Raw genomic sequence first — 27,500 nt, forward strand, 5'->3', positions numbered from 1 at the left:
TAAACTAGATATTTATTTAGTGTAAACATATCTGCCATATTTCAAGGGAACAATAAGAAATGTGCATTCTTGAAAATGAAATGATTCAGCAGCTTATTCAGTCTGGAATCTGGATAGGATAACTACATTAATCGATTCCAAATCGTCACGTGACGCATCGACACATCGATGAATTGCAACCACCTCTAGTATTAAATACGCAGTTTATTTAAGTCCAGGTGGTGGTTCTGTTCTGGTTCTGGTTCTGGTTCTGGTTCTGGTTCTGGTTCTGGTTCTGTTCTGGTTCTGGTTCTGTTCTGGTTCTGGTTCTGTTCTGGTTCTGGTTCTGTTCTGGTTCTGGTTCTGGTTCTGGTTCTGGTTCTGGTTCTGGTCCTGGTTCTGGTCCTGGTCCTGGTTCTGGTCCTGGTTCTGGTTCCTGGTTCTGGTTCTGGTTCTGGTCCTGGTCCTGGTCCTGGTCCTGGTCCTGGTTCTGGTTCTGGTCCTGGTCCTGGTCCTGGTTCTGGTTCTGGTCCTGGTTCTGTTCTGGTTCTGTTCTGGTTCTGGTTCTGGTTCTGGTTCTGGTCCTGGTTCTGGTTCTGGTTCTGGTTCTGGTTCTGTCCCGGCCCGTCTCCCTGATCAATGTTTCATGGTCGTGTCGTCTAATTCGGGCTACGTTTATGGTTCTGACCCAGTTTCCATCTGCTGCCTTGAATATTTCACACTCTGCTGCTGCAGACGGAGACGGAGACGGAACGATTGAAACGATTGAAATTATTGAAATGATTGAAATCTTTATTTCCAGCGACAGAAAAAAACAATTACACAAAACAACAAAAAAAGATACAAATAAACATTAAACAAATCACAGGGAAATGAACCTTCACGTCCAAAAAGGATCAGGAGGAAAAACTTCTGAGGTTTTTGTTTCTACTTTAAATTAGCTGGAAATAAAATACAAATAAATATCTGTCTGCTGGTCTGGTTGTTGTTGTTGATGTTGTTGTTGTTCTTGCTGTTGCTCTTGTTTTTGCTGTTGTTGTTGTGTTGGTGTTCGCACACCGTTACTCGAAAAATTCTGAACCGATTTAGAAAGTTGTAGGCCCTGAATTTAACTACAGTCCTGTGGATTTTCAGAGCGATGGCACAAATAGTTTTTGCACGAAGTGCAAAAACATTTCCAAATTTCCAAACTAATGGGGAACTCATTTTCCCATGTATTTCTATGGCCCCATTCAAAGCGGATGGCAAAATTCACCTTTTTTCAGAGTCACGTATCTTTCTCATACTTGCACGTAGAACTGTCATTCAAACTTCAAAACGGAGGAAAACTTCTCTTCTCTCTCCAAACCTGAAACTGTTTTTTCCTAAAATGTACACTTTTCAAGATATGAGCACTCAAGCGAGGTCTGGAAATCACTTTTTTGTCAAATCTAGAGTGTAGCTCTAATTTTTTTAGAGTGGGAGAGACACTAAAATATTGACCTTAATTTGTATTTGTAACTCGAGCTCACGGCCGAACCGTGAAAGCTAGAAAGATAATTTTTGGTCAGAATGTAGACATAGATGTTGGGATTCATAAAATGTGAGTTTGACAGGCGGGGTATGCACAAAATTTAAACAGGGGCGCTAAAGCTGTGCCAATTACTGCCTCAGTCCCCATTCACTGCAATATAATCAAAAGTTTTCTTCAAAAAAATCTCACTTTGTTTTCGAACTGCCGTTACTAACACATTTTAAGGAATATCTGAATAAAATTAAGGTTGTCAGAATCTGCCGGGTTCTGTGTCTCTCACGATGTCTTTGTTTTTCTGCTAGGAGCTACGGTTTTCTCACAAATCGGAGTTATTTGAGAACTAGTCACAAGGCAAAAGCTGGGGTTTTCTCAAAGCGAACCCGGAACCTTCCTCATGTTGAGGTTATTGTTGCCCCTAGCAACCAGAGCTCAGCTGTTGACTGATTAGACTGAGCCAGACTGGTCACATGACTCAATCAGTACAGACTTCATATACTTTACCCTGACCTTTTGACCTTACATGATCCCCAGTCCTGCTGGGGACAGGTTCATGGGATATATATGTATATTATTATTATTATACATATAAATATTTACATTTGTATATTACATATACAAATTAGCCCCGCCCCTTCTTCTGATTGGCCGATATGTTATAGTCCAATATCTTTGGAATGGTTTGACATAGAGAGTCATGGGTGGTGTCATAGGACTCAGTGTCGAGTCCTGGACCTTCATTGGTGCAAATTAGCCCCGCCCCTTCTTCTGATTGGTTGTCTCTATTTTCTGCTATAACTTTTGAATGGTTTGACATAGAGAATCCTGTGTGGTGTCATTGGACTTAGTTTTGAGTCCTTCACCTTTATTGCTTGCAAAATGCAATAATGTACACAAATGGGCAGCAGCCCGCCGTGGCACTCTCGACATTTCTGCGAGGAAATTGTCTAGTTGGTGTTGTTGTTTATGACCCGGGTCACTTCCTGTTGGTGTTGTTGTTTATGGTCCAGTAGAAACCAGATTTACCGCTGATTCACCAGAGAATCAGAACCTTTAGGACAAAGACGAGCCTGTTAGTAAAACATTTATTTATCAGTCAACGTCCATGTTGATCCAGAGTTTATTCACTGTTGATCCAGAGTTGATCCAGAGTTGATCCAGAGTTGATCCAGAGTTGATCCAGAGTTGATCCAGGGTTGATCCAGAGTTGATCCAGAGTTGATCCAGAGTTGATCCAGAGTTGATCCAGAGTTGATCCAGAGTTGATCCAGGGTTGATCCAGAGTTGATCCAGAGTTGATCCAGGGTTGATCCAGGGTTGATCCAGGGTTGATCCAGAGTTGATCCAGAGTTGATCCAGAATTGATCCAGGGTTGATCCAGAGTTGATCCAGAGTTGATCCAGAGTTGATCCAGGGTTGATCCAGAGTTGATCCAGAGTTGATCCAGAGTTGATCCAGAGTTGATCCAGAGTTGATCCAGGGTTTATTCACTGTTGATCCAGAGTTGATCCAGAGTTGATCCAGAGTTAATCCAGAGTTGATCCAGAGTTGATCCAGAGTTGATCCAGAGTTGATCCAGAGTTGATCCAGAGTTGATCCAGAGTTGATCCAGAGTTGATCCAGGGTTGATCCAGAGTTGATCCAGAGTTGATCCAGGGTTAATCCAGAGTTGATCCAGAGTTGATCCAGAGTTGATCCAGAGTTGATCCAGAGTTGATCCAGAGTTTATTCACTGTTGATCCAGAGTTGATCCAGAGTTGATCCAGAGTTGATCCAGAGTTGATCCAGGGTTGATCCAGAGTTGATCCAGAGTTGATCCAGGGTTGATCCAGAGTTGATCCAGAGTTGATCCAGAGTTGATCCAGAGTTGATCCAGAGTTGATCCAGAATTGATCCAGAGTTGATCCAGAGTTGATCCAGAGTTGATCCAGAATTGATCCAGAGTTGATCCAGAATTGATCCAGAGTTGATCCAGAGTTGATCCAGAGTTGATCCAGAATTGATCCAGAGTTGATCCAGAATTGATCCAGAATTGATCCAGAGTTGATCCAGAGTTGATCCAGAGTTGATCCAGAGTTGATCCAGAGTTGATCCAGAATTGATCCAGAGTTAATCCAGAGTTGATCCAGGGTTGATCCAGAGTTGATCCAGAGTTGATCCAGAGTTGATCCAGAGTTGATCCAGAGTTGATCCAGAGTTGATCCAGAGTTGATCCAGAATTGATCCAGAGTTGATCCAGAATTGATCCAGAGTTGATCCAGAGTTGATCCAGAATTGATCCAGAGTTGATCCAGAATTGATCCAGAGTTGATCCAGAATTGATCCAGGGTTGATCCAGAGTTGATCCAGAGTTGATCCAGAGTTGATCCAGAGTTGATCCAGAGTTGATCCAGAGTTGATCCAGAGTTGATCCAGAGTTTATTCAGAGTTAATCCAGAGTTGATCCAGAGTTTATTCACTGTTGATCCAGAATTGATCCAGAGTTGATCCAGAGTTGATCCAGGGTTGATCCAGAGTTGATCCAGTGTTGATCCAAATGTAATCAAAACGCATTTTTATGCAGAAACTAACTCAAAATATTGATTTTATACATAAGAAATGTCCGCCATGTTTTTTTTAAATTCAGTCCGCAAATGACGACGAAAAGCATTCTGGGAAATTCTGGGAACAGCCAATCACAGAGTGAGCTGTTTGACCGACGGCCGACGCCGATTCAGCATGTGGAATCGGCTGAAAAGCTGCCGACGGGAGGCCGACCTGTGGCGACGCGTGGGAAACACCGGGGGAACTAACGACAGACGCACCGACGCTCAACGACGGCCCGACAGTCGGCCTGGTGTGTCCGGGCCTTAATGAGGTGACAGTGTCATCCAGGGCCTTCAGAGTAGCTGTGTTTGCTCTGTAGTTCCACCCCCGGACACTCGGTGGTGCTGTGGGGTCTGGACTTCCTTCCTGTACCTCAGTGACAGCGGAGTTAACGGAGGACATTTTGTGAGTCGGAGCTGAGACATTTAGGACAGGACTGTTCAACCTTTTCTAGCCCAGGGACCTTTGGATGAGAGAAAAACAGAGCAGGTCCCGCTTGGAATTCTTATTTTTTCCCTTTTTTTTAATGTGTCAAGTTTTAAGCCTGGCTTATAATAAGTTTTGAATGTGTTTATTCTGCTTCTATCACCTTATGAACCAGTTCCTGACTGGGTTATTAGCTACACGTGTTTACGGTAGGGCTGGGCGATTTTGGACAAAAATAAAATCCCAATTTTTTTCTCTGAAAACCCGATTTTCTATTTCGATTTTTTTGGTAAAACTACAAAAGACCATGGAATAAATTGTTTCAAATATTTTATCTTTATTTTTAAAGAAAAATAGCAAACAAATTTCCCTATTGGGAATGAAGTGCAACTGAAAGATACTGTAAATCCTCCTTGAGTTTAGTAAAGTGACAACATTTACCATTTTCTTGACCAAACAAAGATGACTAGACGAGCTCCGTCTGTAATGCTGCTGCAAAAAAGGAACATCCATTTTCAGATTTTCCTTTTTTAACATCGATTTGGATTAATAAATCCGATTTAGATTTAAAATCGATTAATCGCACAGCCCTATTTTACGGTTGATGAAACTTTGTCCTGGTCAGACGTGGAAGGAGTAACGTTAGGCCGAGCTGGAACATCTTCCTTTCATGGATCTCCGTCCAGAGCGAGTGATTCATGTTCACCGAGCCGCTAATTATCTCTTAGTCGTTTAAACGAGCCGCTAATTATCTCTTAGTCATCTAAACGAGCCGCTAATTATCTCTTAGCCGTTTAAACGAGCCGCTAATTATCTCTTAGTCGTTTAAACGAGCCGCTAATTATCTCTTAGTCATCTAAACGAGCCGCTAATTATCTCTTAGCCGTTTAAACGAGCCGCTAATTATCTCTTAGTCGTTTAAACGAGCCGCTAATTATCGCTTAGTCGTTTAAACGAGCCGCTAATTATCTCTTAGTCGTTTAAACGAGCCGCTAATTATCTCTTAGTCGTTTAAACGAGCCGCTAATTATCTCTTAGTCGTTTAAACGAGCCGCTAATTATCTCTTAGTCGTTTAAACGAGCCGCTAATTATCTCTTAGTCGTTTAAACGAGCCGCTAATTATCGCTTAGTCGTTTAAACGAGCCGCTAATTATCTCTTAGTCGTTTAAACGAGCCGCTAATTATCTCTTAGTCGTTTAAACGAGCCGCTAATTATCTCTTAGTCGTTTAAACGAGCCGCTAATTATCTCTTAGTCGTTTAAACGAGCCGCTAATTATCTCTTAGTCGTTTAAACGAGCCGCTAATTATCTCTTAGTCGTTTAAACGAGCCGCTAATTATCTCTTAGTCGTTTAAACGAGCCGCTAATTATCTCTTAGTCGTTTAAACGAGCCGCTAATTATCGCTTAGTCGTTTAAACGAGCCGCTAATGATCTCTTAGTCGTTTAAACGAGCCGCTAATTATCTCTTAGTCGTTTAAACGAGCCGCTAATTATCTCTTAGTCGTTTAAACGAGCCGCTGATTATCTCTTAGTCGTTTAAACCAGGGGTTCCCAACCTTTTTTGTGCCAAGGACCAGCAGAAGTATAAACAAAAAGCTCAGGGACCGGTTGACAATTTATGTCAATTTTAATAAACATTTTAGAAAAAAACAATGCATTTTAAAATGCAGGCTATCATCAGCGACGTTAGCTGATGTTGTGGCCTTTAAAACTTGCTTCTGCAAATCTAAGTCACGTTTTTTCCTTTCACTGGTTTGTCTTTGAGAGAAGGATGTTTTGTATTTAAGTGTCTTTGAAGCTTGGATGGCTTCTTTTGCTTCGTTGGCAAGCGTTTCTCCACATAAAATACAAAGTGTGTTTGGCGTCTCCAAATCGCCCGTTGCAACAAATCCGTATTTTATATACATAATGTCGTACTTGCGATTAAAGCTTTTGCTTTTCTTTTTGGTAGGATTTTCCACTTGTTCATCACTATTTCTTTTACTCGAACAACTAGTAAAGAAACGGCTCATGGAGGTTTGCTGAGGTCCGCTCATCTCTGCAGCAGACTGTACCTAACCTGCATAAAAAATAGATATTTTATTCAACTTTGCTGCTGTCATTCATGCAGGGAGACACCTAAAACATGCTGGATATGTCTTTCCAGGACCGGAGTTGGAGACCCCTGTATTATGCTCTTATTTATTCATGTAATAATATACAGGTGGAGGTCGGAAAATTTGAATATATTGCAAAACTTCATTCGTAGTAAATTCAACTTAAGGTGAAACAAATATTATTTCCCACTACATGCAAAGTGAGATATTTCAAGCCTTTGTTATAATTTTGGTGATTATGGCTCACAGTTTATGAAACCCCAAATAAAAAATCTCAAAAAATTTGAATATATTATGAAATCATTAAACAATTCAATCATCAAAATTATAACAAATAAAGGATTAACACATATTGCTTTGCCTGTAATGAGACTATGTACATGTATTACGTGGTCTGATAACCATATCCCGACGAATATTTAATTCTCTGCGCATTAATTCTGCACCTTCATCAATTGTGTCTTCATCAAAAGGACATGCCATGTTCGTGACAATGGACTTCTAATATTCATACTGACTCTGTTTTTAATGACAGACGGCAGAACTTCGCCAAAACTCGGCTGCTGACTGAATGAATGAGGAAATCAAATGTGCGTGCGGCTCTGAAAGAGGCGGAGACGCAGAGAAACTCCAGGTTCATTGATATAAACCTGGTCCAGGTTAGATTCAGAGCGTCTGTTACTGCAGTAACTGACCGAGAGCTTAAGTTACCTCTCTTTGTGAAACAGGCTAGAGTTACCTCTCTTTCTCTGGTTTGAGTTACCTCCCTTTGTGAAACGGAAAACTCAGTTTCCCTCATTTCAGCGTTAACAGACTCAGAGTTTTCACTAAACCTGCTTTGTGAAACGGACCCCTGCTCATCATTGATCAGCATCTGCAGTATTGATCAGTGAGCGCAGTCGTCTGGTGCGGGGAGACGCAAAAAAGAAGAAAAAAAAAAAAAAAAGCTGCGCTGACACGCGGCTCTGGGCAGAGATTGTATGAGGTGAAGTGAAGTGAGATGCCTCACTCCATTGGGAAAAAACCGTCTGGTGACAATTGCCGACAATTTTGATTATCGCTTTTTGTCGACAACGTCGTTGCAGCCCTAATTATGATCGGAACACAAGCCATTCCACGGCCCGGTAGTAACGGCTCTACGGACCGGTACCGGTCCGGGGACCGGGGGTTGGGAATCACGGGTTTAAAGGAGCCGCTAATTATCTCTTAGTCGTTTAAACGAGCCGCTAATTATCTCTTAGTCGTTTAAACGAGCCGCTAATTATCTCTTAGTCGTTTAAACGAGCCGCTAATTATCTCTTAGTCGTTTAAACGAGCCGCTAATTATCTCTTAGTCGTTTAAACGAGCCGCTAATTATCTCTTAGTCGTTTAAACGAGCCGCTAATTATCTCTTAGTCGTTTAAACGAGCCGCTAATTATCTCTTAGTCGTTTAAACGAGCCGCTAATTATCTCTTAGTCGTTTAAACGAGCCGCTAATTATCTCTTAGTCGTTTAAACGAGCCGCTAATTATCTCTTAGTCGTTTAAACGAGCCGCTAATTATCTCTTAGTCGTTTAAACGAGCCGCTGATTATCTCTTAGTCGTTTAAACGAGCCGCTGATTATCTCTTAGTCGTTTAAACGAGCCACTAATTATCTCTTAGTCGTTTAAACGAGCCGCTAATTATCTCTTAGTCGTTTAAACGAGCCGCTAATTATCTCTTAGTCGTTTAAACGAGCCGCTAATTATCTCTTAGTCGTTTAAACGAGCCGCTAATTATCTCTTAGTCGTTTAAACGAGCCGCTAATTATCTCTTAGTCGTTTAAACGAGCCGCTAATTATCGCTTAGTCGTTTAAACGAGCCGCTAATTATCTCTTAGTCATTTAAATGAGCCGCTAATTATCTCTTAGTCGTTTAAACGAGCCGCTAATTATCGCTTAGTCGTTTAAACGAGCCGCTAATTATCTCTTAGTCGTCTTAACGAGCCGCTAATTATCGCTTAGTCGTTTAAACGAGCCGCTAATTATCTCTTAGTCGTTTAAACGAGCGGCTAATTATCTCTTAGTCGTCTTAACGAGCCGCTAATTATCGCTTAGTCGTTTAAACGAGCCGCTAATTATCTCTTAGTCGTTTAAACGAGCCGCTAATTATCTCTTAGTCGTTTAAACGAGCCGCTAATTATCTCTTAGTCGTTTAAACGAGCCGCTAATTATCTCTTAGTCGTTTAAACGAGCCGCTAATTATCTCTTAGTCGTTTAAACGAGCCGCTAATTATCTCTTAGTCGTTTAAACGAGCCGCTAATTATCTCTTAGTCGTTTAAACGAACCGCTAATTATCTCTTAGTCATCTAAACGAGCCGCTAATTATCTCTTAGTCGTTTAAACGAGCCGCTAATTATCTCTTAGTCGTTTAAACGAGCCGCTAATTATCTCTTAGTCGTCTTAACGAGCCGCTAATTATCTCTTAGTCGTTTAAACGAGCCGCTAATTATCTCTTAGTCGTTTAAACGAGCCGCTAATTATCTCTTAGTCGTCTAAACGAGCCGCTAATTATCTCTTAGTCGTTTAAACGAGCCGCTAATTATCTCTTAGTCGTTTAAACGAGCCGCTAATTATCTCTTAGTCGTTTAAACGAGCCGCTAATTATCTCTTAGTCGTTTAAACGAGCCGCTAATTATCTCTTAGTCATCTAAACGAGCCGCTAATTATCTCTTAGTCGTTTAAACGAGCCGCTAATTATCTCTTAGTCGTCTTAACGAGCCGCTAATTATCTCTTAGTCGTTTAAACGAGCCGCTAATTATCTCTTAGTCGTTTAAACGAGCCGCTAATTATCTCTTAGTCGTTTAAACGAGCCGCTAATTATCTCTTAGTCGTTTAAACGAGCCGCTAATTATCTCTTAGTCGTCTAAACGAGCCGCTAATTATCTCTTAGTCGTTTAAACGAGCCGCTAATTATCTCTTAGTCGTTTAAACGAGCCGCTAATTATCTCTTAGTCGTCTTAACGAGCCGCTAATTATCTCTTAGTCGTTTAAACGAGCCGCTAATTATCTCTTAGTCGTTTAAACGAGCCGCTAATTATCTCTTAGTCGTTTAAACGAGCCGCTAATTATCTCTTAGTCGTTTAAACGAGCCGCTAATTATCTCTTAGTCGTTTAAACGAGCCGCTAATTATCTCTTAGTCGTTTAAACGAGCCGAGTCGTTCAGAAGGAGATTTGTCCTGCTGGCTGAGTCACTTCCCCCCGGGGGGGGGGACGCCCTCGTCCCCTCGTCCCCCGAAGCGTCTGCAGAGCCCGACCTTATCGTGACCCCTGCGGCGGCGGCGGCCGACTCCCAGCAGGAAGCCGGCCAGATAACGGCGTGGACGCAGGCGCGCAGGAAGACGTTTTTGCCAGGGGGTGCGGGGGTTCTCCCTTAAGAAATCACTTGCCCCTCCCCTGCATGAAGAACAGCTGACAGTGCGCACAAGCTTTACCAAAACATAGCGAACCAACCATCTACAGTAAAAAAGGAACATGACTATAATTATTATCATAGTCACATAGGCGGCGCGTGACTGAACATATTTGGTGAACCTATATACAGGGAGGAAAAATTTTGAAGTTTTTTTTCACCCAAAACAGTTGCGTAACAATGATTTGAGCATAATTTGACCAATATAATAGCAGGATTACCGGCAGTGCAGGTGCAGTCGCTCTCCTCCGACTCACTGTCACATTGGCAGCAGCTTCGGCTATGTTTTGTGTCTGTTTCTCTTTTGGTTTAAAAAATGAACGTATATCCATCTTGGTCTTGACTTGGAGCTTTGTGTTGTGTTTTGAAAGGAGCGCTGCTGGCTGTGCATTTGTAATTGGTGGGCAAAAACGCGGATGTTTAAAAACAACATTTGCGGTTCTGATCACCTGAGCGTCCGCAGACCAGGGGGTGTGACTGGCTACTTTTCTTTTTTTTTATTAAAATTACCCCTATATTCAGCCTTCATCTCAAATGTGGCTTACAATGTTGTGGAACAGAAACAGCAACCACAAATATTTATATATTTATAATCTTTTATTGTCATTTCAATTTTTCCAGGGGGTGCCGCACCCCCACTCCCGGCGCCTATGGGTGGACGGGACATCTGAGGACGCTGCTGCACGTCCCCGTGTCCCCGTGTGTCCCCGTGTGTCCCCGTCTGTCCCGTCTGTCCCGCTCCAGCTCTCTGGGGCTGCATTTCCTCTGGTATGCGAGTCTCTCTGCAGCGGTGCATCATGGGAAAGGCGTGACCGTGACTCATCAGGAATGAGGAACTCTGGAGGCAGATCCTGCCAGAAACTGATCTGTATCTGCTGGTCTGGAGTCCCAGGAGGAAAACCAGGATCCTGGACCCACCCACCTTACTCACAGACCCCCCAGGAACCAGGACCTGGACCTGGACCAGGAACCAGGACCTGGAACCAGGACCTGGACCTGGACCTGGACCTGGACCTGGACCTGGTTCCCTTAGACCAGCGGTCGTCAACCCAACATGTTTTAGATCCATATTGGACCAAAAACACAAAAAACTAATATGTCTGGAGACGCAAAAAATGAAAAGTCTTGTATAAGAATTAGAATGAAGGGAAATGGCGAAATCAAAATGTTGAGAAAAAAGTCGAAATTTCGAGAAAAAAGTCGAAATTTTGAGAAAAAAGTCGAAATGTCGAGATTAAAAAGGAAAGGAAAAAGGAAGAAAAAAAGAGAAAAAAAGGAAAAAAAAGGAAGAAAAAACAGAGAAAAAAGAGAAAAAAAAGAAAAAAAGAAGAAAGGGAAAAAAAATTTAGAAGAAAAAGAGGAGAAAGAAAAGCTCAAACATTTTTGAAAAATTCTCCAGGAGCCACTAGGGCGGCGCTAAAGAGCTGCATGCCGACCCCTGATTTAGAGTCACCAAAACAAGATAGATGTGGTTAAACCTGCAAACAACCGACCACTAGGGTCCAGATCCAGACCTGCAGGTCCAGATCCAGACCTGCAGGTCCTCTACAGACCACTAGGGTCCAGATCCAGACCTGCAGGTCCTCTACAGACCACTAGGGTCCAGATCCAGACCTGCAGGTCCTCTACAGACCACTAGGGTCCAGATCCAGACCTGCAGGTCCTCTACAGACCACTAGGGTCCAGATCCAGACCTGCAGGTCCTCTACAGACCACTAGGGTCCAGATCCAGACCTGCAGGTCCTCTACAGACCACTAGGGTCCAGATCCAGACCTGCAGGTCCTCTACAGACCACTAGGGTCCAGATCCAGACCTGCAGGTCCTCTACAGACCACTAGGGTCCAGATCCAGACCTGCAGGTCCTCTACAGACCACTAGGGTCCAGATCCAGACCTGCAGGTCCTCTACAGACCACTAGGGTCCAGATCCAGTCATACTCCCAGCAGGACGGTAGCGGCAGCAGATGCTAATGCTAACGAATGGAGGAGGACGTGAGTTCCACCGAACTTTCCCAAGCTCGTTTTCTCCGGAGAGCAGAGCAGCCGCTCAGCGCGCCACGCGTCCGCGCCAGCCCCCAGGTCTGGCACTCAGAAGGCGCGCCGGTTTCCCCCAGTGGCCAGCCGCGGTACTGCAACAGAAAATCCCATGGGGCCCAGAAAGCTTTTTTCCCATAGACCGCAATAGTAAAAGATCGTCCTCTAAAACTGTTCACAGGAACCTCCAGCTGTAATCACCGGCAATTACTAATCTTTGTATTCTATATTTTTAAGTCATGGACTTTATATCCGTCAAAGATGTTTTATAACGGCCAGAAAAGTCAAAGAAAAGTCTCTTTCTGGGCGTGACGTCACGGCTGACGTCACAGCCGTGTCCGTGCATTCATGGATGTTTATATTAATATATATTATGTAATTATATTATATTAATACATTAATAATATATGTAATACTATACATGTAATAATATACATTAATTAATATATTATATTAATATATATTATGTAATTATATTATATTAATACATTAATAATATATGTAATGCTATACAATTAATAATATACATTAATTAATATATTATATTAATACATATTATATTAATACTCGTTCTCATTGCCCCAGAGCATCATGGGAGGTGACTCAACTGCGCATGCTCTATGGGCCGCATAACACGGAAGTAAACCCGGAAGTCAGAGATTTTTTCAGCGTATGCGCTGGCTGAGCAGAATGCATTGAAATGAATGGGCGACCATTTTTAGTGTCCCATCCAGTTTTATATAATACATCCATGGTCCGCGCCCCCGCCGAGCCGCTCTCTTCCAGGCCTGAGAAACGTCACGCGTCAGTCAGGGACGTAGCCAGACATTTTGAATAGGGCGGGCCTGAAGAAAAGTGGGCGGGCCAACTTTTGCCAGAGGAAAAATCAATAAAATATCCACTAATGCCTAGCAGAAACAACCTTAAGGTTAATGATTCTATGAGCTATTTAAGTGAAACAGCGCACCCTGCTGTCCTCAAGTGCACACTGACACAGTGCTACTACAGTACATCATTATATTTCTATAGCGTAGCTATGCTTGTAATATTATTTAATACAAAATTGAGCATTGTTGATTTGCAAACACATTTCCCCCAATAAAAAAAAAATATCAATAATAAAAAAAAAAATTGTGAGAAAAATCCTGCAAGTTTTCTCAGGGCGGGCCGGGCCCTGGGCCAATCAAAAAAGTGGGCGGGCCTAGGCCCGGCCTGGCTCTAATATGCCTACGTCTCTGGCGTCCGCGCCCCCGCCGAGCCGTTCTCTTCCAGGCCTGAGAAACGTCACCTAGCATCATTATGTTCTAAAATCACCGGCCTGCCGGTCAGAACTCTGTCTGTGGTTTTCAACCAGCAGGCCCTCAGCCAGGCGGCCAAAATCACCAAGGACCCCTCCCACATACTCCACCCCGCATTTCAGTGGCTCCCCTCTAGGGATGGGCGGTACGGACTAAAAAATGTATCACGGTAATTTCTGGCATTTATTCCGATAACGATAAAAATGTTGATTAAAAAAAAATCAACTCCATCTTTGTATAAATCTATCTCGCTCTCAGATCCGCCATGTTTGTTACACAAAAACTTCATCAACAGGAATTTATCGTTTTAACCGCGAGATACAAATTCTTACTGTGGGGAATTTTTTTGGCGGTTTATCGTGAACGGTAAAATATCTCCCATTCCTCCTCCCCTCCGCTGCGGCGCCTCTGCTGCGTGGCCTGCAGGACTGAGAGGAGGAGAGCTACTTTAGTCCCCGGACTACTCCGTACTCCTGTTACATTGTTTACATCAGCTGTCGACACTTTACACTGACACTTTATATTTTATTTATACCACTAAAGTCACTCTAGTGTAAAATTTTTTTTGACATTCTTATATTTATATATTTTTTGTACATAACGAGACATGCGCCATTTATCTGTTCATTTTATTCTATTTTATTCTTATTCTATTTGATATTTTCAACGTTTTGCTGCTCAGTTGTCTTGCAATTGCCCTTCGGGGATAAATAAAGTTTTTCTGAATCTGAATCTAGTGTTGCTTAAATGTGGCCACATGAAATCAATCGAAACAAAGTCAAACACGACTATATGACGTCATATTTCTAGAAGTAAGTGAAAGTGATGCAAAGTAAAGGAGGAGAGGATGAAACATTGCAGTCCCTACACCTACAATTACAAAATGTTTTTGTATCATCGGCAAAAATAACGCATTTCAGGATATTTGAGACTGTGCTTATATCATTAATATATAAAATGAATAATTTAGGTCCTAATATTGAACCCTGAGGCACTCCACAGGTTGCAATTAATGCAGTATGAAGATGAATGTTTTGATGTAGACATATAGAATTATCATACTGGTGTGATTGTAGCATCAAAGTGTTAATTCAAGGCTAAGGCAAAATATCGAGATATATATCGTGTATCGTGACATGGCCTAAAAATATGGAGATATTACGGTGGCCGAGACCCGCCATTGCTGAAAATAAAAGTAACGCTGCAAACAGAAACAAACGCCGCTGCAAATAAAAAAACGCTGCAAACAAATAGAAACGCCGCTGCAAATAAAAAAAACGCTGAAAATATAAAGAAACCCTGCTTCAAATAAAATAAAAAACGATGCAAATAAAAAAGCAGCAACGGAAGTGAATTACCCGGGGCTGTTTTTACCGGTGTTTTTATGTGAGAGGTGTTGTTGTTTTTGTTGTTTTTATCAGTAATAATAATGCCAAGAATAATCTAAAGCGTGGGTAACAATAGTTATTTGCCTGAATGTGAAGTTGAAGTGTGTGTGGCGGTCAGGGACTTCTCTTCTCACGTAAAAAACACCGGTGCATCTGCAAAAATAGTCCCCGGTAATTCACTTCCGTTGTGGCTTATTTATTTGCGTCGTTTTATTTTCAGCTGCGTTTCTTTTTATTTGCAGCGGCGTTTGTTTCTGTTTGGCGGGTCTCGGCCACTGTAAGATATTAATAAAAGGCCGTATCGCCCATACCTGGTCTGGTGGAGGTTGACCCGTGTGCTCTTTCCCAGGTGACCCCTGCCAGGTGAACCTTTGCGGTAACGGCGGCACCTGCGTGGCGGGAACCGGCGCCCCGTTCATCTGCATCTGCCCCGACGGCTTTTCTGGAGAGACCTGCAACGAGACCGAGACAGGTGAGCCGGACCAGGTAGCAGTAAAGGGCTCCTGCTGCTAGCAGGTAGCAGTAACGGGCTCCTGCTGCTAGCAGGTAGCAGTAACGGGCTCCTGCTGCTAGCAGGTAGCAGTAACGGGCTCCTGCTGCTAGCAGGTAGCAGTAACGGGCTCCCGTGGCTAGCAGGTAGCAGTAACGGGCTGCTGCTGCTAGCAGGTAGCAGTAACGGGCTCCCGCTGCTAGCAGGTAGCAGTAACGGGCTCCCGCTGCTAGCAGGTAGCAGTAACGGGCTCCCGCTGCTAGCAGGTAGCAGTAACGGGCTCCCGCTGCTAGCAGGTAGCAGTAACGGGCTCCCGCTGCTAGCAGGTAGCAGTAACGGGCTCCTGCTGCTAGCAGGTAGCAGTAACGGGCTCCTTCTGATAGCAGGTAGCAGTAACGGGCTCCTGCTGCTAGCAGGTAGCAGTAACGGGCTCCTGCTGCTAGCAGGTAGCAGTAGTGGGCTCGTGCTGCTAGCAGGTAGCAGTAATGGCCTCCTGCTGCTAGCAGGTAGCAGTAACGGGCTCCTGCTGCTAGCAGGTAGCAGTAACCGGCTCCTGCTGCTAGCAGGTAGCAGTAACGGGCTCCTGCTGCTAGCAGGTAGCAGTAACGGGCTCCTGCTGCTAGCAGGTAGCAGTAACGGGCTCCTGCTGCTAGCAGGTAGCAGTAACGGGCTCCCGTGGCTAGCAGGTAGCAGTAACGGGCTGCTGCTGCTAGCAGGTAGCAATAACGGGCTCCTGCTGCTAGCAGGTAGCAGTAACGGGCTCCCGCTGCTAGCAGGTAGCAGTAACGGGCTCCCGCTGCTAGCAGGTAGCAGTAACGGGCTCCTGCTGCTAGCAGGTAGCAGTAACGGGCTCCTGCTGCTAGCAGGTAGCAGTAACGGGCTCCTGCTGCTAGCAGGTAGCAGTAACGGGCTCCTTCTGCTAGCAGGTAGCAGTAACGGGCTCCTGCTGCTAGCAGGTAGCAGTAACGGGCTCCTGCTGCTAGCAGGTAGCAGTAACAGGCTCCTGCTGCTAGCAGGTAGCAGTAACGGGCTCCTGCTGCTAGCAGGTAGCAGTAACTGGCTCCTGCGGCTAATAGGTAGCAGTAACGGGCTCCTGCTGCTAGCAGGTAGCAGTAAGGGGCTCCTGCTGCTAGCAGGTAGCAGTAACGGGCTCCTGCTGCTAGCAGGTAGCAGTAAGGGGCTCCTGCTGCTAGCAGGTAGCAGTAACGGGCTCCTGCTGCTAGCAGGTAGCAGTAACGGGCTCCTGCTGCTAGCAGGTAGCAGTAACGGGCTGCTGCTGCTAGCAGGTAGCAGTAACGGGCTGCTGCTGCTAGCAGGTAGCAGTAACTGGTTCCTGCTGCTAGCAGGTAGCAGTAACGGGCTCCTGCTGCTAGCAGGTAGCAGTAACTGGCTCCCGCTGCTAGCAGGTAGTAGTAACAGGCTCCTGCTGCTAGCAGGTAGCAGTAACGGGCTCCTGCTGCTAGCAGGTAGCAGTAACGGGCTGCTGCTGCTAGCAGGTAGCAGTAACTGGTTCCTGCTGCTAGCAGGTAGCAGTAACGGGCTCCTGCTGCTAGCAGGTAGCAGCAACGGGCTCCTGCTGCTAGCAGGTAGCAGTAACGGGCTCCTGCTGCTAGCAGGTAGCAGTAACGGGCTCCTTCTGCTAGCAGGTAGCAGTAACGGGCTCCTGCTGCTAGCAGGTAGCAGTAACGGGCTCCTGCTGCTAGCAGGTAGCAGTAACGGGCTCCCGCTGCTAGCAGGTAGCAGTAACGGGCTCCTGCTGCTAGCAGGTAGCAGCAACGGGCTCCTGCTGCTAGCAGGTAGCAGTAACGGGCTCCTGCTGCTAGCAGGTAGCAGTAACGGGCTCCTTCTGCTAGCAGGTAGCAGTACCGGGCTCCTGCTGCTAGCAGGTAGCAGTAACGGGCTCCTGCTGCTAGCAGGTAGCAGTAACGGGCTCCTGCTGCTAGCAAGTAGCAGTAACGGGCTCCTGCTGCTAGCAAGTAGCAGAAACGGGCTCCTGCTGCTAGCAGGTAGCAGTAACGGGCTCCTGCTGCTAGCAGGTAGCAGTAACGGGCTCCTGCTGCTAGCAGGTAGCAGTACCGGGCTCCTGCTGCTAGCAAGTAGCAGTAAGGGGCTCCTGCTGCTAGCAGGTAGCAGTAACGGGCTCCCGCTGCTAGCAGGTAGCAGTAACGGGCTCCTGCTGCTAGCAGGTAGCAGTAAGGGGCTCCTGCTGCTAGCAGGTAGCAGTAACGGGCTCCTGCTGCTAGCAGGTAGCAGTACCGGGCTCCTGCTGCTAGCAAGTAGCAGTAACGGGCTCCTGCTGCTAGCAGGTAGCAGGAACGGGCTCCTGCTGCTAGCAAGTAGCAGTAACGGGCTCCTGCTGCTAGCAAGTAGCAGAAACGGGCTCCTGCTGCTAGCAGGTAGCAGTAACGGGCTCCAGCTGCTAGCAAGTAGCAGTAACGGGCTCCTGCTGCTAGCAAGTAGCAGAAACGGGCTCCTGCTGCTAGCAGGTAGCAGTAACGGGCTCCTGCTGCTAGCAGGTAGCAGTACCGGGCTCCTGCTGCTAGCAGGTAGCAGTAAGGGGCTCCTGCTGCTAGCAAGTAGCAGTAAGGGGCTCCTGCTGCTAGCAAGTAGCAGAAACGGGCTCCTGCTGCTAGCAGGTAGCAGTAACGGGCTCCTGCTGCTAGCAGGTATTCCCAGACTTTTTTCATCAAAATTTCAACTTTTTTCTCTAAATTTCAACTTTTTCTCGACTTTTTTCTCAAAATTTTGACTTTTTAATCCAAATTTCAACTTTTTTCTCTAAATTGCAACTTTTCTCTCAACTTTTTTCTCAAAATTTCAACTTTTTCCTCATGTCATCATGTCCTCATGTCATGACTCGTCACTTTTTTCTCAAAATTTCACCTTTTTCTCCAAATTTCAACTTTTTTCTCCAAATTTTGACTTTTTCATCCAAATTTCAACTTTTCCCTCAACTTTTTTCTCAAAATTTCACCTTTTTCTCCAAATTTCAACTTTTTTCTCAAAATTTCACATTTTTTCTCCACTCTTTTCTCAAAATTTTCACTTTTTCATCCAAATTTCAACTTTTTCATCAAAATACCTGCAGGGCCCTGCCATCCCAACCCCTGCAGGAACGACGGCGTGTGCCAGGTGACGACCGCCTCCCGCCGCGGCGACGTCTTCAGCGAGTACGTCTGCAGGTGTCCGGAGGGATTCGAGGGAGTCCACTGCCAGACCAGTGAGTTCTGTTGACGGTTCTGTTTTTGGTTCTGTACCGGTTCTGTTGATCGATCAGGTCTGTTGGAGTTTAATAATCACATGTTTGAAAGACTGACTGAAGAAAGAAAGAAAGAAAGAAAGAAATGAGCCTGAAAGAAAGAAAGAAAGAAAGAAAGAAAGAAAGAAAGAAAGAAAGAAAGAAAGAAAGAAAGAAAGAAAGAAAGAAAGAAAGAAAGAAAGAAAGAAAGTATCGTTATTGGGATAAATGCCAGAAATTACATTTTTTAGTCCATACCTAACCAGGGGTTAGGCAGGGTTAGGGGTTAGGGGTTAGGGGTTAGGGTTACCTGCTAGACAGGAGAACCCGACCACACGGCCGGGCCGGCCGTAGCTGGTGCTGACCTGTGACCTCTGACCTCTGGTCTTCTCCCCGCAGGCGTCCCGGCAGACCTGAGTTCTGACAAAGGTAACGCTGGTTCTGCTGGTTCTGCTGGTTCTGCTGGTTCTGCTTGACCCGGGTCTTAGCTGCATGCAGAAGCTGGAGACACACACACACACACACACACACACACACTCACACACACACACACACACACACACACACACACACACACACACTCACACTCACACACACACACACACACACACACACACACACACACACATATACACACACACACTCACACACACACACACACACACACACACACACACACACACACACACACACACACACACACACACACACACACACAGACGTAACTGTCGTTAGCAGAGACGTAACTGTCGTTAGCAGAGACGTAACTGTCGTTAGCAGAGACGTAACTGACGTTAGCAGAGACGTAACTGATGTTAGCAGAGACGTAACTGACGTTAGCAGAGACGTAACTGACGTTAGCAGAGACGTAACTGACGTTTACAGAGACGTAACTGATGTTAGCAGAGACGTACCTGACATTAGCAAAGAGGTAACTGACGTTAGCGGAGACGTAACTGACGTGAGCAGAGCGACGTAACTGACGTTAGCAGAGACGTAACTGTCGTTAGCAGAGACGTAACTGATGTTAGCAGAGACGTAACTGACGTTAGCAGAGCGACGTAACTGACGTTAGCAGAGAGACGTAACTGACGTTAGCAAAGAGGTAACTGACATTAGCAGAGACGTAACTGACGTTAGCAGAGACGTAACTGGCGTTAGCAGAGACGTAACTGATGTTAGCAGAGACGTAACTGACATTAGCAGAGACGTAACTGACGTTAGCAAAGACGTAACTGACGTTAGCAGAGACGTAACTGACGTTAGCAGAGATGTAACTGACATTAGCAGAGACGTAACTGACGTTAGCAAAGATGTAACTGATGTTAGCAGAGACGTAACTGACGTTAGCAAAGACGTAACTGACGTTAGCAGAGACGTAACTGACGTTAGCAAAGACGTAACTGACGTTAGCAGAGACGTAACTGTCGTTAGCAGAGACGTAACTGATGTTAGCAGAGACGTAACTGATGTTAGCAGAGACGTAACTGACGTTAGCAAAGACGTAACTGACGTAGGCAGAGACGTAACTGATGTTAGCAGAGACGTAACTGTCGTTAGCAGAGACGTAACTGATGTTAGCAGAGACGTAACTGATGTTAGCAGAGACGTAACTGATGTTAGCAGAGACGTAACTGACGTTAGCAAAGAGGTAACTGACGTTAGCAGAGACGTAACTGACGTTAGCAAAGACGTAACTGACGTTAGCAGAGACGTAACTGACGTTAGCAAAGACGTAACTGACGTTAGCAAAGACGTAACTGACGTTAGCAGAGACGTAACTGACGTTAGCAGAGACGTAACTGAGACGTAACTGACGTTAGCAGAGACGTAACTGACGTTAGCAGAGATGTAACTGACGTTAGCAGAGACGTAACTGACGTTAGCAAAGACGTAACTGACGTTAGCAGAGACGTAACTGACGTTAGCAGAGACGTAACTGAGACGTAACTGACGTTTGCAGAGACGTAACTGACGTTAGCAGAGACGTAACTGACGTTAGCAAAGACGTAACTGACGTTAGCAGAGACGTAACTGACGTTAGCAAAGACGTAACTGACGTTAGCAGAGACGTAACTGACGTTAGCAGAGACGTAACTGAGACGTAACTGACGTTAGCAAAGACGTAACTGACGTTAGCAGAGACGTAACTGATGTTAGCAGAGACGTAACTGAGACGTAACTGACGTTTGCAGAGACGTAACTGACGTTAGCAGAGACGTAACTGACGTTAGCAAAGACGTAACTGACGTTAGCAGAGACGTAACTGACGTTAGCAAAGACGTAACTGACGTTAGCAGAGACGTAACTGACGTTAGCAGAGACGTAACTGAGACGTAACTGACGTTAGCAAAGACGTAACTGACGTTAGCAGAGACGTAACTGAGACGTAACTGACGTTTGCAGAGACGTAACTGACGTTAGCAGAGACGTAGCTGACGTTAGCAGAGATGTAACTGACGTTAGCAGAGACGTAACTGACGTTAGCAGAGACGTAACTGACGTTAGCAGAGACGTAGCTGACGTAGCTCCCTTTAGCACCCGAGCTGTGGAAAACAAACCGGTTCTCAGCTGGTTCCTAAGTTGTACGAGTTGTGAACCAGAACCAGCACTGGAACCAGAACCAGCCTGGAACCGGTTTGGTTGAAAAAGGGTAAACAGTGGACCTGGATTCCTTGGATACCCAGTTTTGTTGTTATGTAATCTGAACAACGACCAATAAAGAATCTTGAATCTTAAGGCAGCTATTTATAGCGCAGCCACGTGCAGCGGCTCAGATCTGCCGGATGAAAATCGTCTCTGACTCATCTGCTCCAGATTCCAGCGCCGGCGCTAACGCGGCGTTTCCCCCGAGGTTACATCATCACCACGACCACATGACCCCTGCCCCCCCCCTTACTCTCCACGCGTGGCCGCCCTAACCCCGGGTCCTCTCCGCCTGCACCCCTAACCCCTAACTCTCCACGCGTGGCCGCCCTAACCCCTAACTCTCCACGCATGGCCGCCCTAACCCCTAACTCTCCATGCATGGCCGCCCTAACCCCTAACTCTCCATGCATGGCCGCCCTAACCCCGGGTCCTCTCCGCCTGCACCCCTAACCCCTAACTCTCCACGCATGGCCGCCCTAACCCCTAACTCTCCATGCATGGCCGCCCTAACCCCTAACTCTCCATGCATGGCCGCCCTAACCCCGGGTCCTCTCCGCCTGCACCCTAACCCCTAACTCTCCATGCATGGCCGCCCTAACCCCGGGTCCTCGCCGCCTGCACCCCTAACCCTAACTCTCCACGCGTGGCCGCCCTAACCCCTAACTCTCCATGCATGGCCGCCCTAACCCCTAACTCTCCATGCATGGCCGCCCTAACCCCTAACTCTCCATGCATGGCCGCCCTAACCCCGGGTCCTCTCCGCCTGCACCCCTAACCCCTAACTCTCCACGCATGGCCGCCCTAACCCCTAACTCTCCATGCATGGCCGCCCTAACCCCGGGTCTCTCCGCCTGCACCCCTAACCCCTAACTCTCCATGCATGGCCGCCCTAACCCGGGTCCTCGCCGCCTGCACCCCTAACCCCTAACTCTCCACGCGTGGCCGCCCTAACCCCTAACTCTCCATGCATGGCCGCCCTAACCCCTAACTCTCCACGCATGGCCGCCCTAACCCCTAACTCTCCACGCATGGCCGCCCTAACCCCTAACTCTCCACGCGTGGCCGCCCTAACCCCGGTCCTCGCCGCCTGCAGCCCTAACCCCTTTTCTTTTTTCAAATCTTTTCTGAATGTTGATTGGTAAAGTTTTTTTTATGAGCTTTAAACATAATTTGCAGAATCTGCAATCGTCTGATCTGACGTCTCGGTGTCACGACCGACCGCCGCCTGCGTCCGTGGTGGCGGCGGATGTGAGACCTGGATCCTCCATCGTGGTCCTCCACCGAGACTCCGGATCAGCTGTTTTTCATGCTCTGACCTCTGCCCTGTGACCTCTGACCTGTGACCTCTGACCTCCAGACGTCAACGACTGCGCCGGCCGGCCGTGTCAGAACGGGGGGACCTGCCGGGACCTGGACGGAGACTTCAAGTGCCACTGCCCGTCCCCGTACGTGGGGAAGCACTGCCAGCAGCGTGAGTGGGGGGGGAAAGAAAGAAAGAAAGAAAGAAAGAAAGAAAGAAAGAAAGAAAAAGAAAGAAAGAAAAGAAAGAAAGAAAGAAAGAAAGAAAGAAAGAAAGAAAGAAAGAAAGAAAGAAAGAAAGAAAGAAAGAAAGAAAGAAAGAAAGAAAAAGGAAAGAAAGAAAGAAAGAAAGAAAGAAAGAAAGAAAGAAAGAAAGAAAGAAAGAAATGAGCCTGAAAGAAAGAAAGAAAGAAAGAAAGAAAGAAAGAAAGAAAGAAAGAAAGAAAGAAAGAAAGAAAGAAAGAAAGAAATGAGCCGTAAAGAAAGAAAGAAAGAAAGAAAGAAAGAAAGAAAGAAAGAAAGAAAGAAAGAAAGAAAGAAAGAAAGAAAGAAAGAAAGAAAGAAAGAAAGAAAGAAGGAAATTAGCCTGAAAGAAAGAAAGAAAGAAAGAAAGAAAGAAAGAAAGAAAGAAAGAAAGAAAGAAATGAGCCTGAAAGAAAGAAAGAAAGAAAGAAAGAAAGAAAGAAAGAAAGAAAGAAAGAAGAAAGAAAGAAAGAAAGAAAGAAAGAAAAAGAAAGAAAGAAAGAAAGAAAGAAAGAAAGAAAGAAAGAAAGAAAGAACGAAAGAAAGAAGAAATGAGCTGAAAGAAAGAAAGAAAGAAAGAAAGAAAGAAAGAAAGAAAGAAAGAAAGAAAGAAAGAAAGAAAGAAAGAAAGAAAGAAAGAAAGAAAGAAAGAAAGAAATGAGCCGGAAAGAAAGAAAGAAAGAAAGAAAGAAAGAAAGAAAGAAAGAAATTAGCCTGAAAGAAAGAAAGAAAGAAAGAAAGAAAGAAAGAAAGAAAGAAAGAAAGAAAGAAAGAAAGAAAGAAAGAAAGAAAGAAAGAAAGAAAGAAAGAAAGAAAGAAAGAAGAGGAAATTAGCCTGAAAGAAAGAAAGAAGAAAGAAAGAAGAAAGAAAGAAAGAAAGAAAGAAAGAAAGAAAGAAATGAGCCTGAAAGAAAGAAAGAAAGAAAGAAAGAAAGAAAGAAAGAAAGAAAGAAAGAAAGAAAGAAAGAAAGAAAGAAAGAAAGAAAGAAAGAAAGAAAGAAATGAGCCGGAAAGAAAGAAAGAAAGAAAGAAAGAAAGAAAGAAAGAAAAGAAAGAAAGAAAGAACGAAGAAAGAAGAAATGAGCCTGAAAGAAAGAAAGAAAGAAAGAAAGAAAGAAAGAAAGAAAGAAAGAAAGAAAGAAAGAAAGAAAGAAAGAAAGAAAGAAAGAAAGAAAGAAAGAAAGAAATGAGCCGGAAAGAAAGAAAGAAAGAAAGAAAGAAAGAAAGAAAGAAGGAAATTAGCCTGAAAGAAAGAAAGAAAGAAAGAAAGAAAGAAAGAAAGAAAGAAAGAAAGAAAGAAATGAGCCTGAAAGAAAGAAAGAAAGAAAGAAAGAAAGAAAGAAAGAAAGAAAGAAAGAAAGAAGGAAATTAGCCTGAAAGAAAGAAAGAAAGAAAGAAAGAAGAAAGAAAGAAAGAAAGAAGAAAGAAAGAAAGAAATGAGCCTGAAAGAAAGAAAGAAAGAAAGAAAGAAAGAAAGAAAGAAAGAAAGAAAGAAAGAAAGAAAGAAAGAAAGAAAGAAAGAAAGAAATGAGCCGGAAAGAAAGAAAGAAAGAAAGAAAGAAAGAAAGAAAGAAAGAGAAAGAAAGAAAGAAAGAAAGAAAGAAAGAACGAAAGAAAGAAGAAATGAGCCTGAAAGAAAGAAAGAAAGAAAGAAAGAAAGAAAGAAAGAAAGAAAGAAAGAAAGAAAGAAAGAAAGAAAGAAAGAAAGAAAGAAAGAAAGAAATGAGCCGGAAAGAAAGAAAGAAAGAAAGAAAGAAAGAAAGAAAGAAAGAAGGAAATTAGCCTGAAAGAAAGAAAGAAAGAAAGAAAGAAAGAAAGAAAGAAATGAGCCTGAAAGAAAGAAAGAAAGAAAGAAAGAAGAAAGAAAGAAAGAAAGAAAGAAAGAAAGAAAGAAAGAAAGAAAGAAAGAAAGAAAGAAATGAGCCGGAAAGAAAGAAAGAAAGAAAGAAAGAAAGAAAAAGAAAGAAAGAAAGAAAGAAAGAAAGAAAGAAAGAAAGAAAGAAAGAAAGAAAGAAAGAAAGAAAGAAGAAATGAGCCTGAAAGAAAGAAAGAAAGAAAGAAAGAAAGAAAGAAAAGAAAGAAAGAAAGAAAGAAAGAAAGAAAGAAATTATTGAGATAAATGCCAAAAATGATCGTGATACATTTTTTTAGTCCATACCGCCCATCCCTAGTGGCGGGGCCCCTGGGTGGGGGGGGGCCCTGGCCGGGGCCCCTGGGCCCCTCTCCGGGCCCCGGTCTGACTCTCTCTCTCCACAGGCTGCATCTCTCTGCTGGGCCTGGAGGGCGGCGGCATCGGCGAGTCCCAGATCTCGGCGTCGTCGGTGCGCTACAGCCTGCTGGGTCTGCAGCGCTGGGGGCCCGAGCTGGCCCGCCTGCACCACAAGGGCCTGGTCAACGCCTGGAGCCCGGCCCCCCCACGACCGGAACCCCTGGATCCAGGTAGGCCGGGGTCCGGGGCCCGGTCCGGGGCCCGGGAACACTAAACCAGGGCTGAAACCAGTCCTCCAATAATTCCAGTAATTCTATCACAAAAAATCAGAGGTGTCAAGTAACAAAGTGCAAATTAGGAATGGGAGATATTTTACCGTTCACGATAAACCGTCAAAAAAATTCCCCACGGTAAGAATTTGTCTCGTGGTAAAAACGATAAATTCCCGTTTACGTTTTTGTTTAAAACTGATTTATGTTTCTGTGTTAAATCGATGCACAACGTACGTGAAGGAAGGAATAAAGAAAGAAAGAAAGAAGAAAGAAGAAAGAAAGAAAGAAAGAAAGAAAGAAAGAAAGAAAGAAAGAAAGAAAGAAAGAAAGAAAGAAAGAAAGAAAGAAAGCCTCAGATTCGGAAGATCAAAGTGGCATTCTCTCATTAGATGCCGAGAAGGCTTTTGACCGGTTGGAATGGTGTTATTTATGGTCTGTACTCCAACACATTAGCTTCAGTGATAGTTTTATTTCTATGATTAGATTATTGTATGTCATTCCTTCTGCAGTTGTTATAACGGGCAACACTTGCTCATCTAGGTTTCCAGTCTCCAGATCCTCTCGTCAGGGCTGCCCTTTATAAATGAAAAATAAATAAAAAGTTGATCAAAAAAGAAAGAAAGAAAGAAAGAAAGAAAGAAAGAAAGAAAGAAAGAAAGAGAAAAAGAAATGAGCCTGAAAGAAAGAAAGAAAGAAAGAAAGAAAGAAAGAAAGAAAGAAAGAAAGAAAGAAAGAAAGAAAGAAAGAAAGAAAGAAAGAAAGAAAGAAAGAGAGATATGAGCCAGGTGGACTCATTTAATTGGTTTTTATTAATTAAATTTAATTGGTGTAGCATTTAGTATATTTTACATCAGTGATTTGCTCCAAAGACTGAATGTGGTGATAGATTTATAGTTAAAGGTGGAGTTGAATTGGTATTTTTTTTATCGTCATTTTTATCGTTATCGGGACTTTTTACTTTTACTCCTTACATTTTCACTCAATTATCTGTACTTTTTACTCTTTACATTTTAAAAACAGCCTCGTTACTCTATTTCATTTGGGCCTTTAATAAAAACTATCCAGTTAAATTGCTCCATCCGGATAGAGTGAATTTGGTTGTGGTTGTTTCAGATGTTCTTGTCCAGTTTGTTCTTACATCCGTTCCCTCAGATTCCTGCAACTAAACTTGGATGTACATTCCAATAAAGGTTAGGATAAATGATAACATGAACATGAAGTTTGACTTTTTGCACCATTACAATACTTATAGGTAACTAGTCATCATATCTGCTGCTCTCTGAAACACATGTTAATGCTCAATAGTACACATATATGCTTCTTTAATGTATTTATATTAACACATGTTAATGCTCAATAGTACACATATATGCTTCTTTAATGTATTTATATTAACACATGTTAATGCTCAATAGTACACATATATGCTTCTTTAATGTATTTATATTAACACATGTTAATGCTCAATAGTACACATATATGCTTCTTTAATATATTTATATTAACACATGTTAATGCTCAATAGTACACATATATGCTTCTTTAATGTATTTATATTAACACATGTTAATGCTCAATAGTACACATATATGCTTCTTTAATATATTTATATTAACATGTTAATGCTCAATAGTACACATATATGCTTCTTTAATATATTTATATTATACTAAGATGCTTCATTTTCAATGGCTTTTGTCCTAATGGCTTTTTTCCCCCTTTATTTCCCACTTCCCACTCCTTTACTTCTGCCACTCTTTATTCCTCTCCCTCCTTTATTTCTCCCCCTCCTCCACCTCTCCCCATCCTTCACCTCCTTTCCTCCCTCCTCCCAGGTGAACCTGCGCAGGACGATGCGAGTCACCGGGCTAGTGACGCAGGGCGCTAGCCGCCTGGGCTCGGCCCGAGTTCATCAAGGTGTTCAAGGTGGCGTCCAGTCTGGACGGGAAAACCTTCACCATGTTCCGGACGGAGGGCCAGAGGAAGGACCAGGTGGGACTTAATTCAAATATTTTTACTTCAACTTTACATGGAAATAGTAATTCTGAATTGAGGTTTCCATGGAAACACGTTTGATCGGCTTTATCCAATTCCGCTTAAGGTTTGGGGGTTGGGAAGGTTCTGATTGGATAGGGGGGGGACCGGAAGTTAAACCAAAGATCCTCTATACAGAAGATAGCGCATTGCCGTTACTGGCAATGGTATGGAATGGTATACACTTCCTGTCTCCTAAGTGGGCGTGGCCGCCCCTCTGACCTCACTTCCTGTCTCCTAAGTGGGCGTGGTCGCCCCTCTGACCTCACTTCCTGTCTCCTAAGTGGGCGTGGTCGCCCCTCTGACCTCACT

General features: G+C 44.2%; 1 protein-coding gene across 1 annotated transcript in view; it reads left to right on the plus strand.

Moving 5' to 3' along the window:
• LOC133443651 (lactadherin-like) overlaps positions 1–27,500 on the plus strand; it is a 43,522-nt gene that overhangs the window by 6,349 nt on the left and 9,673 nt on the right. Inside the window, 8 exon segments of the mRNA XM_061720755.1 lie at positions 15,104–15,226; positions 18,333–18,464; positions 18,882–18,911; positions 22,489–22,602; positions 24,930–25,084; positions 25,086–25,112; positions 26,990–27,055; positions 27,057–27,146. Coding sequence (XP_061576739.1) covers positions 15,104–15,226; positions 18,333–18,464; positions 18,882–18,911; positions 22,489–22,602; positions 24,930–25,084; positions 25,086–25,112; positions 26,990–27,055; positions 27,057–27,146 — 737 coding nt within the window.

Source organism: Cololabis saira, chromosome 5 (assembly GCF_033807715.1).
Source record: "Cololabis saira isolate AMF1-May2022 chromosome 5, fColSai1.1, whole genome shotgun sequence".
In the NCBI taxonomy this organism is placed as follows: Eukaryota; Metazoa; Chordata; class Actinopteri; order Beloniformes; family Belonidae; genus Cololabis; species Cololabis saira.